Source organism: Nematolebias whitei, chromosome 18, assembly GCF_014905685.2.
Source record: "Nematolebias whitei isolate Nwh7 chromosome 18, NemWhi1, whole genome shotgun sequence".
NCBI lineage: Eukaryota > Metazoa > Chordata > Actinopteri > Cyprinodontiformes > Rivulidae > Nematolebias > Nematolebias whitei.
In genome coordinates this window covers 29,020,009-29,038,748 of record NC_056515.1, presented here as the reverse complement: position 1 = coordinate 29,038,748, position 18,740 = coordinate 29,020,009, and the positions used below count along the sequence as shown (strand labels likewise).

General features: G+C 37.6%; 1 protein-coding gene across 1 annotated transcript in view; it reads left to right on the top strand.

Annotated features, from left to right (window-relative positions):
- cabp7b (calcium binding protein 7b) overlaps positions 1-13,938 on the top strand; it is a 25,069-nt gene extending 11,131 nt beyond the window's left edge. Inside the window, exons 2-5 of the mRNA XM_037692683.1 lie at positions 9,011-9,154; positions 11,271-11,383; positions 13,575-13,722; positions 13,811-13,938. Of these exons, the coding sequence (XP_037548611.1) occupies positions 9,011-9,154; positions 11,271-11,383; positions 13,575-13,722; positions 13,811-13,938 (533 nt within the window). The remainder of the gene's footprint in view (positions 1-9,010; positions 9,155-11,270; positions 11,384-13,574; positions 13,723-13,810) is intronic.
- The last annotated feature ends 4,802 nt before the right edge of the window (positions 13,939-18,740 follow it).

Sequence of the window (18,740 nt, the reverse complement as noted above, 5' to 3'; positions counted from 1 at the left end):
ATATATAGCTAAAAAATGTAGAACAAGCTTAAGCTTAAATTAGGAGAGAAGAAAGAATTACACGTTTGCCCAATTAGGCTGAAAGAAGCAGAATTCAGCACAAAAAAAGTCTTAAATTATATGATAAAAAGTTTAAATTTGCACAAGGAAGCTGAACCAGAAAAAAATGTGAAGAAGCAGCAAAAACGCTAAAGAGATCTAAAGATTTGAAGGATGTAAAATGAGCTCAGTTAATTTCCTATGAGGAAAAAAAAACCTGCAGAAAAGCTAAATATTTCAAAAAGCTAAAGTTGCACCAATATCAAAAGTCACAGCACCGTCCTCCTGAAGTAACGGAACATTTTGATAAACGTTTTGTTGAAATAGCACAAAAATTGTGGAACGAGAAAGATGCCGAAAAATGTAAGGAAGACAAAAAGAATCACAATATGTGAATGCTTCATAAACATTCACACAATTATATTCAGATTGTGAACAGAAGTTCATGGAAACAATCCGCTTTAAAATCCCCTAAAATGGTCATTTGATGTTAGAAATCTCGATGAGTTTGATTCGTAAAGTTAAAGAAAGTGGTGGTTGGAGCTCTGCACGAGCAGGAACTTCTATATCTGAGGGCCACCTGTGGTTATCATCTGCTCGCATCCTGTAGAGCAGACTTCATCTGCCTCCTGCTGGATCCAGTCTATTATAGTATCGCTCTGTGTGATGAACGTTCGTGAAGGTGAGGAGGGTTTCATGCCGTGAACTGGACAGTCCCAGTGGGGTTCTGTCTGTGGTGGTGGACGCATTTTCTCAAGGATAAAGTTGTTGTTGAAGAGTTACCACAAGTTGCTAAACAAATCTTAGACAAAAAAAAAAAAATGCAGGAAGAGCTTCTTTTTTTAAATTTATTTATTATTATTTTGACGCAGGCCTTTTGACAGCATCTTGAATTGAGTCCCGACTTCCCAAAGACATGCTTGTATTTTCTGAATTTGTTCTGTTGCCACACCATCATTTAGATTCTCAGATCTGACTGAGGTCTGGGCTTGGATAAGATCATTTAAAATTTGTCCCTGTAAACAACTTGAGTGCTGTTCAGCGACTTGAAAATATTAAAATGTTCCAATTTTCTAAAAGGCCTAAACCATTTTCCTTGATGAATGTGTGCTAGAGTCAGGAGGTGTGGTGGACATTAAGGTGCAGGCAGGCAGCCAGAGAGATATATCACAGGGGATTAAAAACACCAAAGGTACAAAATCGACTGACTCTAGACCTGGGGTCTGCAACCTGCGGCTCTGGAGCCACATGCCGTTCTTTGGTCCCTCTGCAGTGACTCTAAACTTTTGACCAAACCAAACATAAAACTGAAGTTTATTGGTTGTTGTTGTATCAACAAGAAGAAATGGCTAGTTGTAGCAGTTTTCCGGTCATTTCTTTAGCCAGTATGTGAATGATAGGGGCGGTTGTGGCTGAGTGGTTAGAGCAGTTGTCCTCCAATGCAACAGTTGGGGGTTCAAACCCCACAGCAGTCACATGCCCAAGTGTCCCTGGGCAAGACACTGAACCCCTTGTTGCCTCCGATGTGTGTCCCATCAGTGTATGAATGTGATAAAAGCTCTGATTAGTCTCTTTAGAATGATTTGTTCAATTAGCTTTGTATAGATCTAGTAGAGTGCTGTATGAATGGGTAAATGAGGCACAGATTGTAGTGTTAAGTGCTTTACGTATCTTAATAAGATAGAAAGGTGCTATATAAGTACAGTCCATTTACCATAGTACTGTACTAACTCAAGGAGTAAAACTGGCCAAATTTTTTACTTTATGCTTCATGAATTATTTCCACAATTAAAAAGAAAACTCTTAAGTGTTTGAATTTTCATTAAAAAATAAAAATAAAAATAAAAACCTTAAATAATAATTTGTGCAAGGATGTCAAAGAGGTTGAGCATGCATCATGGTAAAAACTGTATTTTTTTTCTTCTTTACATAAAATAAATTTATTTTCTTTTGACCTAAAAAATAAAAGTATAAATAAATATTAGTAATTGGTTATTCTAATTTCTTAAAATCACATCTACTGGTCAAGAAAGCCCTCTCCAACAAGTTTGAATGTGCCATGGATCACCAATTGGTAATCACAGTTTTAGCAGGTTCTGCAGCTCCATAGACATTTTATTTAGGCTGCAAAACGACAGAATGGCTCTTTTGATCAAAAAGGTTGCAGACCCATGCTCTAGACTCATGAGAGCTACTAGAATCTGATGAAGGCCGAGAAAAAAAAAAAACAAGGTGCTTATATGATGGGAAGGGTGATTACTGATTAGAGACAGGTGAGCTGATCACTGATAGAACAGGTGTGTAAAACTGAACAAAGGGAATTCTAGAAAAGTTCCTCGGGAGGAATGACACTTTTGAGACCATGAGACTTTCTGGTTTTCTCTACATACAACTACTTCAGTTTTTAAAGTTGTAAAATGAAGTTTCGTTTTTAAATAGGACACATATGGGACATTAAAGCAATACACCACAATGTCATCTTCCTCTCTAAAATCAGTCTCCTCCTCTTCATCTGGCTGCAAACCAGGGATTTCCCTAATAATTCAGTCCCGGGAGTTTCGGGGGTACTGACACTCTGCCAGCATTGAACAGTTGGTGTCTTGGCTTTTTTCCTGGATGAGTCTGATCTGTTTTTTTTAGCTGCGCCGACGACCAGTGTGAGGTGATCAGAAGGGTCGGTGTCACGTGTTGAGCTTCATGTTCTGAGTTTGGTTCTCTTAAAAGGTCAACAGATCGTGAAGCTTCGAGTTGTCAGGAATGAAAATCAGCTGACGGACAAATGTTGTATTTCTTGGCTCAGATTATTTCAAGAAATAGTAAAATGTGTTGTTGTTGGGGTTTTTTTACCATAAAAAGCAATAAGTCAATGATATGGGATGAAACTGAGCAACTTCACTGCCATTACTTTTAGTCTTTACACCGTTTGGTTGAATTTAGCTTTAATGTTAAAGTAAATTTGTGAGTATTTACTGCAGTTTTCTTCTTTTTTATTCCACCATTTAAAATTGTGACCATAAACGTTCTACATGTGTCTTTTCTTGTTTTTTAGTCTTCCTAAGACTAATTAAATTATTTGAAGGAACACAGATCCCCCACTGCCTTTCATGTTTTAAATTAAAATCATTTTTCAATGAAAATTATCTGAAAATTCATTAGATATGTTCGCTCTTAGAGTATATATTTTGATCACTGTAATGCCACTTTAATTTGTGATATGCAACTTATCTTTGCTAGAGTCCCAAAAAATCCGACCCGACTCCAGCCCGTAGCCATCATTTCCGAACCCCACCCGACCTGATGAATTAACAGCAATTACAGGTCCGAAACCGAAAAAAGAAAAAAAAATTATTAAGCTTTGACTGCTTAAGTAGTTATTAATGGTCGGAGGATGCGAGCGGGTAAGCGGGCATCGGAAGATCGGAGCTCAGAGGGTGTTTGTCCTTTCCTGCTTCTGCCTGCACTCTGCATTATTCAGACATGGACCCTGCTCTGACATGTAGGATATTTTGGGATGTCACCTGTTTGGGTCATCGGCCGCGTGCGTCCACTGAGTGCAGCTGAATCTTTTTTAAATTACACCACCACCTTCTAAAGGAAATAAAGATGTAATTTGTTTGAATGCCCTTCTTTACTTTAACTGAACTTTTTTTAAAAACCTCTTTCGAGGCCGGTCAGCGTGCGGTCAATGGCCGTGTGCAGCTAGGGCTGGGTACTTTCTAAAAAAAATTGGTAATCGTACCGGTACTTTCACTTCCGTATTGGTTCCTGAACGGTACTTTTTTCGGTACCAATTTTATAATTAATATTAATTCTAACAAGAATAAAATTACGTTACACATTACAGTACAAATCTTGAGTTTTATTTTTTAACTTTGGTATTTTCCCATTCCAAGCTGTTTTCGTACAAAGTACATACAAAATTAACAAATAATTTCCAGAGCAAAAGAACAGTTGCAAACCAGTGACACGTCAGTGTCTAATGCTCACTGCCACACACTGAGGACCTTCTCACTCAGCAGTTTTAATGTTGGCTAGGATCAATTAGCTGTTAGACGTACAGCCAATTATTAATTACTGAGAGTTTAATTAAAATCTGCCCAGTGGTTCAAGAGATAGTTTGTTTTGTGGACTTTGTGGTTTGTTTTGCATTTCCTGTTTTGACATAAATCTTTGGTTTTCAGGAGCTTTTCAGTTTTATTTACCAGTGTTTCGTGTTTTAATTTAATTTCTACCAGTATTTTCTTTTGTCATTGATGCTTAGCCTCCTGTTCAGTCTTTGATGTTTGGGGTTTTGCGCTCAAATTCTCCATTGTTTCCCCTAACGTTCCTTATTGTTCAGTTCCACACACCTGTGTCTCATTTGTAATCAGCTCACCTGCCTTTAATCAACGATCACCTCTCCCAGCATATATTTGGAACTGGTTAATAAACTCACGTTAATTTGCTTCTTTATTCTCAGCTCTGATGGGTGAATATAGTTCAGACAATGAACGCAAATATCTCAACAGGCCCAAATGTTACATTTGTTAATCATGAAACTGATCATTTGGTATCTAATAAGAACTTTTTTTTTTTTGTTGCTTTTATTTATTTATTTATTTATTTATTTATTTATTTATTTATTTATTTATTTATTTATTTATTTCCTTCAGACCTTCGTTTTGTTGCAGCTCTGGGGAAATCGCTGACAGAATATTTGTTAAATTCAGGGACCATGCTCAACACAGGCGACCCTTGCCTTGACTTCAGATAACTGAGCCACGCAGCACAAGGTTACTCTGATTCTCTGATGAAGGACGCTGCTGCAGTTCGGTGTTTTCCTGTTCTGTGGGCTTTATGTTTTTCTCTTATAATTTGTGGATGTGAACATTTTAGTTGTGTGCTTGTTTCAGTGCAGACATTAAATCGCAGTGCTCGTTTTCAAGCTGCATGAAGGTGAATTTATGCTTATTACCACTGGAGGTGAAAGGGCAATGGTGTTAATTCTCACGTTTGTGAGAATGTTCATTTTTCTGTCTGTTGGCAAAATATCTCATTAACCACTAGATGGATATTAATACTGGGATGTATGCCTACAACCGATTAACTTTTGGGGTCAACCCAAGTTGAAGTGGCTGACCCAGCTAAGCAACCTTAGCAAACACAAAAATGTGTACAATTCAGTCAATTTAATAGATATTTGTCTAAAATTTTAATGTGGCAAGTAACTGAGTCTGATCCCTAATTTACTGTATACTCCAAGTGCTAATTGATTGCCTGAGATCTGGTTTTCAAAGTTTGCTCTTAACTATTGGAGTCGACTTTGTCTGTTGGCAAAATATCTCGTGAACCACTCGAACATTTTTAATAAAACTCACAGAAAATATTGATATATTATACTGCTACAAGCTTTTAACTTTTGAAGCTAATCCCTTGAAGGATGGCCTCCACTGCTAATTGGCTTTAGAAAAAACAAAAATGGACATAATTCAGTCGATTTTACAGATATTCAGCTCAAATATGATGTGGTAGTAGCTGAGAGTAATTCACAACATATACTCCATGCACTACACTCTGCATTCATATATACTGTACAAGTTTTGTTTAAACATCTCCATTGTCATAACTACTGGTACATCATCTCTCAACATGATTAATTCAGTTTAAAACTCTGGCACGAAAGTTAGCAGGTGATAAGGTCACCCTTGTGAAAGAGGTCTTGATCTCAATGGGTTTTTTTTTTTTTTATCTGGTTAAATAATGGTTTAATAAAAAAAAAGTGCATTCTCCAAGTAATGTTAGGCTTATATTTTATTGATCGTGTGATATATATTACAAAATCAGAAAAAAAAAATTTGTAAACACATTTTATTACCATATATGTTGATGCAGCTGTCCCTTTTATTGTTTTGTTTACCCAAACATGTGTCCTCTCTACATTTAGGTAAGCTAACCAACATAAAGTGGGGGAAAAACAAGAGCGGGAACATAAAAAAAAAAGGTTGAATCAAAGGCAAACATTTTTTTTAATATATTCTTCCTCACAAGTGAAAGCATCAGTAGTCCAGCCGCTGCTCAGCCGGCTCACTGAATTCATTATTTGTCCTCGGCACCAGAGGTCACGACACTGAATCCAGGATGGTGCCGAGGGATGATAAGGAAAACTCAAGCAGAGGTGCAGGCTGTAATTTAGACAAATACGTTGTACCTGATATGTCAAAGAATGGTAAAGACCGTGTCGCCTGACCACAAGGACCTCAATTATTTACTCTCTTCTTATACCTTTTTTTTTTTTTTAAATATCCTATGATTTCAGACAGCCACCAGTTAAACCACGATCTACAATCTATCACAGATAAACTGCTGTAATTCATGTAACACAAGACAGATAGCCTGTTCTTGTCCACTTGTGTGTGTTTGGCAAAATCAGAGCGTGTGCAGACGAGTTAACGTAAACACAATTTAACTAATGGAATAGCCGTGCAGATATGATTAAAAAAACAGATTGATTGTTTTAGCTTGAGTTGATGTTCTTCAATGTCTGAAGTCCGCCACCAAAGGCAAACTGCATGATGATCATGATTTTTTTTGTGTCTGTGGATCTGTTAGCAAAATATCTTAAGAATCAATGGATGGATTTTTTTAAATTTTGTCAAGGATTATTTTATTATTAGTATTAGACCTTTTTTATTTATACAGGTTAGTTCCCATTGATCCTCGAAGACTCATTTACAAGAGAGACCTGTTGCATACAACAAACAAGAAGATGAGGAAAAAAAAGAACAGGAGGGTGGAGGAAGACAAAAAATAAATCATGTCTCACACCATGTCCTGGATGGGACATAGTGTAAAAGATGCACAAAAAACAAGACCTCACAACATAAACAGCAACATACGATGACATCATAATGCATTTATACATAGAGGTCGACAAAGGTGGTGAGTTGTTCATGGACACTCCAGAAAGTTCCAAAGTTCTGATAAGATGGTACAGTGTCTATCAGTGTCATAGTTGTGGGGGCAGGCAGAAACTTCTAGTTTACGTATCCTCCAGGAGCAATTTGAGATAAGTTGGCCTGCCCAAGGCCAGTGGGGAGGCCAAATTCAGATAAACAGTCAGATTTGTGGACATTCCGCCCGCTCCGTGCTCGTTAGCTTTCTCCAAGATCAAATCCTTCATGCTGGTGAGTTCCAGGAGTCACAAGTGGCCTAGGATTCTCAGAAATCGTGTCCAGCTTGCGGTTGAGCTTGTTAAACATATGAGTCTGAGCTTGAGGACAAATTAATCCTTCACATAAGGCTGGCAGCTTTACCATGGCCAAAACTGCTGCCGATGTCTTCCTAGTTTGTCGATATCCAAGTATCCACCGATTCCAAAAAGCAGAAACCCTATCATAAATCCAATAATGTACACATCTTCTATACGTCCTCCATGGACAGCACAGATAGGCACATCATCTTCCACTCCCCCCAGGAATCAATGACCTACCCAGCTGCGTGGGTCTGTTCGGGGCATTAGGGCTCTCCAGCACCCTGTCGTCTGGTGGGGGAAAAAAATCAATTGCGTTGAGGGACCAGCTGACCTAATCCATTATAATTTTCGATTTGGAAGCTGTATAAAAGAGAGGCTCTGAGGTTGACAAGACAAGAGGGCAAAAAGCAGAAGGGAGGGAAGAGGGTGAGAGCAACCGTCTTCGTCGAGAGCGAAAAAGAGAAGGCTTATTATACGGCCTTTAATTGTTTATTTGATCACCCAAGTTGTTTCATTCTTGTCCTGATAACTTGTTTTTTTTGTTGAGTCAGCGTTTAGCTCATTTACTTGTCTGTTTATTGTTGGTGTACAGACGATACAGTTGAAATTAATTCAATTTCTTGCTTTTATCAAATGACCACTTAGCCATCCTTGAATCGGCTTGTTTGTTTGAAGATCTGCATCAAGAACCACTGAGGTTTGTGCGTTTTGATGTGTAACTGCTCGTTTCGCCTCACTTCAAACAGAATACTTTAAAGCAGTGTGAGGACCGGAGCCAAATGAAAATTTCAAACCTGCAGTTAATTACAAACAAATAAACCTGCCCCACTGCCTTCTGGTAACACAAATCATGCAGCGGTCATGGTATCCGTTCAGAAGATGTGTGGTTTTATAAATGTAAAAAAAAAGCGAGATTTGAATTGTTAGATTGTTGTGGGAAACCTTGGAATACATTTCACTGATATCTGCATATGGCACACAACTGAATATGTACATTTTTCTTTGTATCAGAATCCAACCTGACATCCAACATGCATCCATGCTTTTTTGTTTTGTTTTATTTCTTTTGATAAAATTATTTTAAAAAAAAAAGAGAACTGGTTGAGTTGTGACTTCTGTATCTAGAAGCAAACTAATTCAATATGTGTTAATCAAGCTGTAAAACTGTCAAAACATTGTCATAATAACAATTATTTAAAAAATGGGGGCCGAGATGGTGTAGAGGCAGGGCAGCCGGCTTGGGACCCGAAAGTCCCAGGTTCGATCCCCAGTCACTGCACATCACGTGGCGTCTCTGGGCAGCACGCCTCATCCCCAAAATGTCCCCCGGGCGCTTTCAATAGCTGCCCACTGCTCCACCTGGTGGTGGATGGGTTAAATGCAGAGACTAATTTCGCCATTGTATGGAAACATACAGTGCTGACATTGTGATGACATTATCATTATTATTATTATTTCCAAATGTTTGTTTATCCATCATTCTCCACTTTACTGGAATAGAATCGCAAGTTAATAATTAATGCTATATGTGAGATTAACTCAAAGCAAACCACCTTTTTACTTTGTTAAAATGGACTGGAGCGCATAAAAAGACTGTACTCTGCCTTTTCAGACATTCTGTATTCAGCTTATATGCTAAAACTCACTGAATTTTCCACTAAGATAATGATAAACTGAAAACAGTTTAAGTGATGCCCCTTTATTTGAACACCTGTTCCACACCACCTTCTTTTTCCGCAGAGATCCGTGAGGCTTTCAAGGTATTTGACAGAGACGGGAACGGCTTTATCTCAAAGCAGGAGTTGGGAATGGCCATGCGTTCTCTGGGCTACATGCCAAACGAGGTGGAGCTGGAGGTTATCATTCAAAGACTCGACATGGACGGTACGTCTGACCCTCCCTGCTTCATGCTGTCCAACACGTGAGCTCCAAGTTTCAGTTCAATTCAGTTTATTTATGAAGCATCAAGTCAAAACAGAAGTCATCCCAGGGCACTATACAAAACCATTCACATACATTAAAAAGGCCAATTAGTAAAAGTTCTTTATATAAAGAAGCCAGCAGACCACTTTGAATATTCACTTCATCTTCATCTCCCATCCTGAGCAAGCACAAAGGCAATAGTGGAAAGGGAAAAACTTCCTTTTAACAGGAAGAAACCTCCAGTAGAACCAGACTCGGGCTGAGCGGCCATCTGTTTCGATTGGCTGGGGTTTGAGAGGACAAGAAGGAGAAACAAACACAGAATGGCAGGTCCAGATGTACTTTCTATTGGAGGAAAGACAATTAAAAAACTTGTTAAGATAGTAATAATTACAAATACAAACAGGTAGAGTAGAGCAAGAAAAGACAGCAGCAGAGTGAGGACATGTGGTCAATTTGTCCTCGAGCAGTCAAGCCTATAGCATCAAAACTAAGGGATAGCTCAGGAAACCCAATCTGACCCTAACTATAGGATTTATCAAAAAGGAAAGTCTTAAGCCCAGTCTTAAAAGTACACAATGTGTCAGCCTCACGGACAGAAACTGGAAGTTGGTTCCACAAGAGAGGAGCCTGGTAACAGAAAGATCTTCCTCCCATTATACTTTTGGAAACTCTAGGAACCACACGTAAACCTGCAATCTAAGAGCGAAGTGCTCTGTTCGAAAAAGATGGAACAACAAGATCTGTAATATAAGATGGAGCTAGGTTGTTGAGAGCTTTGTAGGTTAGAAGTAAGATTTTGAATACTATTCTGAATTTGACAAGGAGTCATTGGAGAGAAGCTAAAACTGGAGAGAGATGATCTCTCCTACTAACTCCAGTTATGACTTTGGCAGCAGCATTTTGGATCAACTGGAGACTTTTTGAGTTTTTGGACACCCATAAACAATTGCAATAGTCCAGCCTAGACATGATAACTGCATGCACCAGTTTTCTGCATCATTTTTGGACACAATATTTCTAATTTTAGTGATATTACGCAGGTGAAGGAAAGCATGTGGGGGTTAAAAGACATATCCTGATCAAAATTAACACCAATATTTTTTACATTAAAATTTGCGGCCAAATTGATGCCATCCAGAGGCAGAGGCAGAAGTGAAAGATGCTATGTTTATACCTAAGATCTTCAGGTCCAAAAATCATAACCTCTGTCTTGTCTGAGTTTAAAAGCAGAAAATTAAGGATCAGCCAGGTGTTTATGTCTTTAAGACATGCTTGTAGTCTAATAAACTGATTGGCTTAATTGGGTTTCATAGATAAATATAACTTAGTATTATCAGCATAACAATGAAAATTGATCCCATGCTGTTTAATGACTTTACGTAATGAAAGCATGTACTGTATAAAGTAAAGAGTATTAGTCCAAGCACTGAACCCTGAGGAACGCCATGCCTAACTTTGCTGTATGAGAAAGATTCATTATTTACATTTACAAACTGAAATCTATCTGATAAATATGATTTAAACCATTTTAGAGCCATTCTTGTAACCCCAATATCATATTCAAACCTCTCTAGTAGAATATTGTGATAAACCGTATCAAATGCAGCACTGAGGTCTAACAGGACCAGTGTAGACACAAGTCCATTATCTGAGAATATCATTAGTAACTTTCACCAGTGCTGTTTCTGTGCTATGATGAGCTCTAAACCTTGACTGAAACATCTCAAACAGATTATTTCTGTTGAGATGTTCACACAACTGATGCACAACTATTTTCTCTAAAAAACTTTTAGATTAATTTTAGATTAGATATAAGTCTATTACTGGCCATAATTCTTAAATCAAGACCAGGTTTTTTAAGTAAAGGTTTAATGGCAGCATCCGTAAGTGGTTTGGTACATAACCATTTATTAGAGACAAATTAAGTATATCCAAAATGGGTTTAATAATTAGGGGAAATACCTCTTTAAACAGTCTGGTTAGGATGGGATCTAGCAGATATGTTGATGGTTGAAGTTACTATTTTTGACAATTCAAGGTGACCTTGACATGTTTGTACTTCTTGTTTCATCAGGTGATGGCCAGGTTGGCTTTGAAGAATTTGTCACCTTGCTCGGTCCTAAACTTTCTGCTGCTGGAATGCCTGATAAATTCCACGGAGCGGACTTTGATTCAGTGTTTTGGAAGGTAGCTGCTGTCGTTATTCATCATTTGAGTAGCAATAACTCAATGCTATGGTAAATTAAACTGTTTCCAGATAACCTTGTCAAGGTACACCACTGCGCTACATTAAATTTGAATGAAGTGATCATTTTGAAGTGGGGTTCTGTTTATGTGTTCTGAACAATAAACATCTTACCTGTTGCAGACAGTTCACTGAACGACCTCAGTTGGAGGAAACAAAATTTAACTCTGACTGGATTAATGAGCTAACAGTCCAAGAATGCCGAACATCAAAGTATATTCTGCCATCTAAAAATGAGTTAAATCTAAAACATGCAGCAGTTCATGTAAATGCTCATTTATGAACTTTTACGTTCCCATCAGTTTTGCTTTGTATGATTACATTGAATCATGTTTACCGTTGTAGCCTGGGTGAAATTGTGGGAACACGTTTCAGCTGGGGAGTGCTTTAAACATTTATGAATCTGAATGACCCTTAAGAACATTAACAGCAAATATATGCAGTCAAATGTGCTTTACTTGAGCATGTTGTTTTGTTTTAATATGGACATAAGAAATATAACGTTGCTGTATAATTTGTACAGGCAATTTTCATGACAATGCTAATCTACCTTTTGGTTTTTTTTAAGTTTTTAAGCAGTTGTTTAAAATATGCCACAGATATATACAGGAGATCTTCATGAATTTGAACATGTATTTTCTCCAGCATTCATCAGGGGGTGCTGCAACACCCACCACACCCATATTTCCCACTGCTTTAAGCATGGGGTCTTTTTGGCAAAACCAGCTTTATATTTTCATTCGACAATGACAGCTATGTAAAAGTTTAAAAAACATTGTTCACGTCATGTGATGTATAGTTTTTTAAGACTGGAGTAGTTTTCAGATGGCAGTGATCCCCTTTAGTCTTGGCACTGCTTGGACTAGCCATTAGCTCATCAGTCTGGTCAGAAATAAACTCTATTGCTCCAAACTGAGGTTGTTTACAAGTAAAAACATTAATTGTTCATAATGTTCTTAACACAAAAAAAGTGAACAAGCAATATGGATAACTGCACCCTGGAGAGGATTGTGAAACAAAACCCATTCCAAAATGTGGGGGAGATTCACAAAGAGTGGACTGCAGCTGGAGTCAGTGCTTCAAGAACCACCATGCACAGATGTATGCAAGACATGGGTTTCAGCTGGAGCATTCCTTGTGTCAAGCTACTCTTGAAGAGACAGCGTCAGAAGCGTCTCTCATGGGCTAAAGACAAAAAGGGCTGGACTGCTGCTGAGTGGTCCAAAGTTATGTTGACTGATGAAAGTAAATTTTGCATTTCCTTTGGAAATCAAGGTCCCAGAGTCTGGAGGAAGAGAGGAGAGGCACAGAATCCATGTTGCTTGAGGTCCAGTGTCAAGTTTCCACAGTCAGTGATAGTTTGGGGGCCATATCATCTGCTGGTGTTGGTCCACTGTGTTTTCTGAGGTCCAAGGTCAACGCAGCCATCTACCAGGAAGTTTTAAAACACTTCATGCTTCCTGCTGCTGACCAACTTTATGGAGATGCAGATTTCATTTTCCAACAGGACTTGGCACCTGCACACAGTGTCAAAGCTACCAGTACCTGGTTTAAGGACCATGGTATCCCTGTTCTTAATTGGCCAACAAACTCACCTGACCTTAACCCCATAAAAAATCGATGGGATATTGTGAAGAGGAAGATGTGATACACCAGACCCAATAATCAGAAGAGCTGAAGGTCACTATCAGAGCAACCTGGGCTCTCATGACACCTGAGCAGTGCCACAGACTGATCGACTCCATGCCGCGCCGCATTTCTGCAGTAATCCAGGCAAAAGGAGCCCCAACTAAATATTATGCTGTACATGCTCATACTGTTTATTTTCATACTTTTCAGTTGGCCAACATTTCTAAAAATACATTTTTTATTGGTCTTAAGTAATATTCTAATTTTCTGAGATACTGAATTTGGGGTTTTCATTAGTTGTCAGTTATAATCAACATTACAAGAAATAAACATTTGAAATATATCAGTCTGTGCGTAATGAATTTTTGAATGGAATTACTGAAATAAATCAACTTTTTCATGATATTCTAATTTTATGACCAGCGCCTACAGGTATATATTTGTATAGTGATCCAGACTGGTGGTATGTGATCAAGTTTGACAATCAAAGATGGTGTCTTCTAGTGTGACATGCAGAAACTGACTGTGGACGAGTTAAAGAGGCTGCTGTACGACACTTTCCGTGACCATCTCACTATGAAGGACATCGAGCACATCATCATGACTGAAGAAAACCATCTGAACAGTCCAGAATCTCACGTGGATATCGACAGTACGTTCAATTAAAAGCCTTTTATGTACCCAGACATGTTGATGCTTTAAGACTTGTGCTAACGTTTCATGTGTAAATTTCTCCACAGCGAGCCCAACGCAGCAGGAAAAGCACACGTGTGTGCGTAAAAGCCTGATTTGTGCCTTCGCTATTGCATTTATCATCAGCGTCATGCTCATTGCAGCAAATCAAATGCTCCGCAGAGGGATGAAGTAAATAAATTTCACCAGCAGGACGAAGAAGATCTTCAGATGGGGAAACAGCAAACAAACATTAACCAAAATGTGTTCTCATTTTTTGGTTTTTTCACACTTGACACCCACGACGATGCTATCAGAGCTTCTTTCTACACTAAATGATGTCATAGCGTGATTTTGGGTGAGACCACATATCATCTATTGACAAAAAGAGTCTGTCAAGGGCTGATTAGTATCAGAAACATGATAGGAAACATGCAGAAATGTAACTTTAAAACTGTGCAGTATACGTTCTGTTCGTGTTTGTTCTGTTGAAAAGTATTCAGTCTTGTTCTCTAGAATCTTTCTATTGGAATGCACCAAAAAAAAGAAGAACCGATGATTGTAATAAAATAAAACAAAGGTGAAACATGTAATTTTTCATTTTAAACCTTTAGCTGATAAACTAAGGACTTGTTTTTGACACGTTGCATATTTGTTTCTCCTGCATATCTGATTATCGAAGGGACTCACGTTCACCGAGTTACGGATGTTAACAAAACAGCCTTCTTTAATTCCAAACACAAGATAAGAAATAATTGGCTCTGATTGCTGCTTTCTAGTGGCTAGTTCAGGACTAAAATAGCCCAACACGAAACAGATCTTTATTTTTACATTTTGCACATGCGTTTGGATCATCTCACCTGCAACGCCTTCATCATACAGACATTTATTGCCATTGTTTAGCTGTCCTGGCGTCCACTGTGTAGAGCTACAAGGCATAAATGTGGTTGTAAAGTCATACTCCTAATAGGTTGGGCACTTAGTTTATTATAAGAACAATTTAAGATGCAACTTTCAAATAACTAGAGAAAGGAACAAAAACATTATAGCTAAGATCTGAAGATCTAAATGTTGGAACCACTTTACAATGAGATTACCCTTATAAAGAATAAATGCATTAATCTCTTCAGCTTTATAAATCATTAAGAAGCTGCTATGGGGCTTTAAATAAGAGAGCCGACCTGTTTCAGGCCAAACAGTGTCTGAAGTTATTTGGGCTGTTTAATCTTCCTGCTGGTCTGCTTGGTCTTCCTCGTTACTTGGGTTTTGGACAGTATTTATAAAAAACGTTGCAATAAATGAGTATTAATAAGTCAAACGGCTTGCAAAATAAATTAAATGAACAGTTCAGATCTTTTGAAGTGGGGTTCAATGGAAAGGCTGTGAACAGTTAATATCTTACTTGTTGTAGGACACACTTTGAATGATCTCAATTTGGAGAAATCAAGTTAAATTGTGGCCAAATTGGCGGCGAGCTAATGGATAGTCGGCTATAGATCAAGGTAGACTGCTGCCATCTTTAAACTACACTCTCACATTTATAGACAGTTTAAACAGATGCTGTGCTACAAACCTTTTCACTGCCAACAGTTTCTATTACTTATTATGATAAAAATGCCCCAAAAATGCTCCAGAAATACTTCAGCTTGCTGCTAGTACCGTATTTTTCACCATATAAGTTGCACCTTTTTTTTTATAAATTTGCAAGTCCTGTGACTGGCCCTAGCAAATAATATATTTTTTCCCATATTTATAACCCATTTTTTGGCTGAGATCTGATGATTTCATTCTGAAATGAAAAATATTAAACATTAAAATTTGCAGCCACTAGAGGGCCCTCGAGTATTTGGGCAAGCCAAGTGTCTCATTAATAGGTAAAAGTGGCTATTAATGAGATGCTTGGCTTGCCGTAAAAGCCACCTTCGTCTTGCTCCAGAACTCCTGGAGCAAACGTCAAATCAGCTGCATTTCACCACACTGCCCAGATGAAATGCAGCTGATTTGACCATTAAAGTGCATTTATTAAAGAAAAGTTGAACTGAGACACACCTTTACTTTAATGTTGAGCAAACAAATAATTGTTTTTAAGTGTTAATCTTGTTAAATTCTTGTTAAAGTCCTCCCATACACTCTCCTGCGGCCGCCATTTGGCAGCCATTCGATTTTTGGCACAACACCGGTCCACATTTCCAGGTGGTCAGCGAACAAACATGACAGGTCAGTGGTGACACATAATAGATGTGACTTATGCGGCGAAGCAACTTATTTATATATTTTTTTCCACTTTATTAGACATTTTTGGACTGATGCAACTTATACTTAAAATAAAGGGTAAATTAAAAAAAATTATATGGCGGAAAATACGGCAATTGCTCTAGCAAATGGCTATAAAACTTTATGCAAATACCAAGGAATAAGAATCTGATACTGATTTTATAGAATTGTGTTTGAATAAATTGTTATAAAATTGGTGAGAAAGATTTGTTTTAGGATGGCAGAAATCCACTTTGGGCTTGACCCTGCTCAAATTAGTCATTAGCTCTTCATTCCAGTCAGAAATAGTCATTTTTCATCAAATGAGGTCTTTCAAAGAGCTATCTACAACAGGTAAAATGTTTATTGTCCATAATCTTGCCTCAAACCCCCACTTCAAAAGTTCTGAACTGTTGCTTTAACTAAGCTGAGTAACTAGCAAAATATTCGATTTGTCAGGGTGAGTTAAAAGTATTTCACTTGTTCTTGCCAAAAACTGAGTCAGCTTCAATGTATGGAAAGTGCCGTATAAGTCTTTTTAAAAATGTTTATGAATAATTCAAGTGGGTATTCTAGTTGTAAAGTACTTCTGAAGTATTCTATATTAGAAAGAACAAGGAACCGAGTGAGTGGAACAAACCTGTGAGCGATGGCAGGAAGTGCTGCTGAAATAAGGATGATTTGGAGACTTGCAGTTATCCCAAATCACATGCAATGTGCTTGTCAGCATGGGGGGGGGGGGGGGGACGACAGTCCATTTCAAAAGGTGGCTCAGTTTCCTGAAAATAATCACACCAGTTTAAGGCTGTGTCGAGTGTTCCTGGCTGAGATTGCTTCTCAAACTGGTGTATCATCGGCTAAAATGTGAATCGCTGCAAAGTGAAGAACAAACTGAGCAGAAAACTCTCAATTTGAGGGGAAATCACCAAAACTTTCATAGAAATATCAAACAAGAGCACGTTCATGTTTGTAAAAATCCAAATTTATTTCCAATAATTGATCTTCTGGCCACTACATGACCATTGAACATATTTTGTGCTCACAACCTGCCTGAAATACATGATATACATGAAAAATCATGTATTTTCTGATCTGTGCATCCATTAAAAAAGGCTGGACAGGAACAACCTTTTTAGCTGCAGAATGAGCTAAACTACAAGCTTAGAATAAATAGAATAGAATTTAGACAAATCTATGTATTACCTGTAATATTTATAGCAGATAAACATGAAGTAACTCATACGGCACACTTGCATGTACAAGAAATAAATGTGTTAAATGTGAGTACGATCAACTTTTGTGGTCAATATATTATGCAATTTGTAAAGTGATTATTGCAAAAAAATTTAAAAAAAATCTCAGTATTTGACATTTTACTGTAAATGTCATTTTTTGTGGACGTGCAAACAATATCAGATATTAAATACTTTGCAGTATGCTGTGAACAATACTTTGACATATCATGAAAAATGTTGTTTTTCTGGCTTTTACATGGACCACCAAGATGACATGTAATCTAAAATTATAATATGTTTATATTTTCTTACTTGGATGAGTGATTCATTGAATCTATGTTATTTTGTTATGGATATCAGCATATTTTTTTGTAAAAACCAAACAAAAAATGCAAAAAAACAACTAAATGTATTTGGTATAATTTCCCGGTTGAATGGACATTCAGATACACAGTTGGTTTATTAAGGCTGTGATTAATTTATAATGAATGTTTTTTTTTTTCTGAAATATTTTTCAAAATGTCACAAGTTTGACCAAATGATTTTTTTCCCCCCTCCTGACGTTTCTCTAAGCTCTACAACAAAAGGAACAGGTGGAATGAGGAGAATCACTCTGGCAATAAAATAGACATTTTAACTTGTGTAGCATTTGATGTAATTATACGACATCGCTTTATACCTCTTCATGTGAACATATCATGTAAGATATGGAAATCTGTGTTGGAGTAAAATAGTCACTGTGCCAAATCTTGTCTTAAGACACACTGTGTTAGCAAATATTGTCCTATTGTGTATAAGATTAGGGATGCACGATATTGGATTTTTGGTCAATATCCAATATGCCAATATGTTACAACTTATTTGGCCAATACCAATATTTTTTATTTTTTTCCTAGACCTTACAGAGACTACAAAGCTTTATCTGCTGTGGAAAATACATTATTCTGCATGGTCTTTGTCAATTTGGCCTGCTACCAGATGCAGATGCCAAAAAGGAGGTTGAAAATGATGCAACACCTCAACTTGGATTATAATGTCAAATTTATTCATGACATTTGTTCTCTCGAACACACGTACGTCGAACTCAAGGCCCCAGGGCCAAACCTATTGTCCGGCCCATAAGGTGGTGAACTTTTAAACACAAGATAATTTTATTGCCTCTCATTTTGCAAAATTAAGTGTACTTTATTTAGAACAGACCTCTCATGACAGTTGGCCAACTTTGAAAACCCCAAAATCAGTTGTTATTGTTTTTAGCAATCTTTGATTTTGTTGCGCAATGTACAGGTTTATTGCTGTCAAGGACCGTAAGAAAAAGTGACAGAGAATGTCAAATAAGAACGATGAAACGCAACTCATCGAAGAAACGTACTGATTGAAAACGGCCAGTTTTTAATTTTGTCCCTTGTTCGTAAGGGAGTTATACTCTTAACATAAAGACAACACTCGAACAGTCATACAAAAACAGCGCCTTATGTATGTATGTATGTTTATGTGTGTGTGTGTGTAT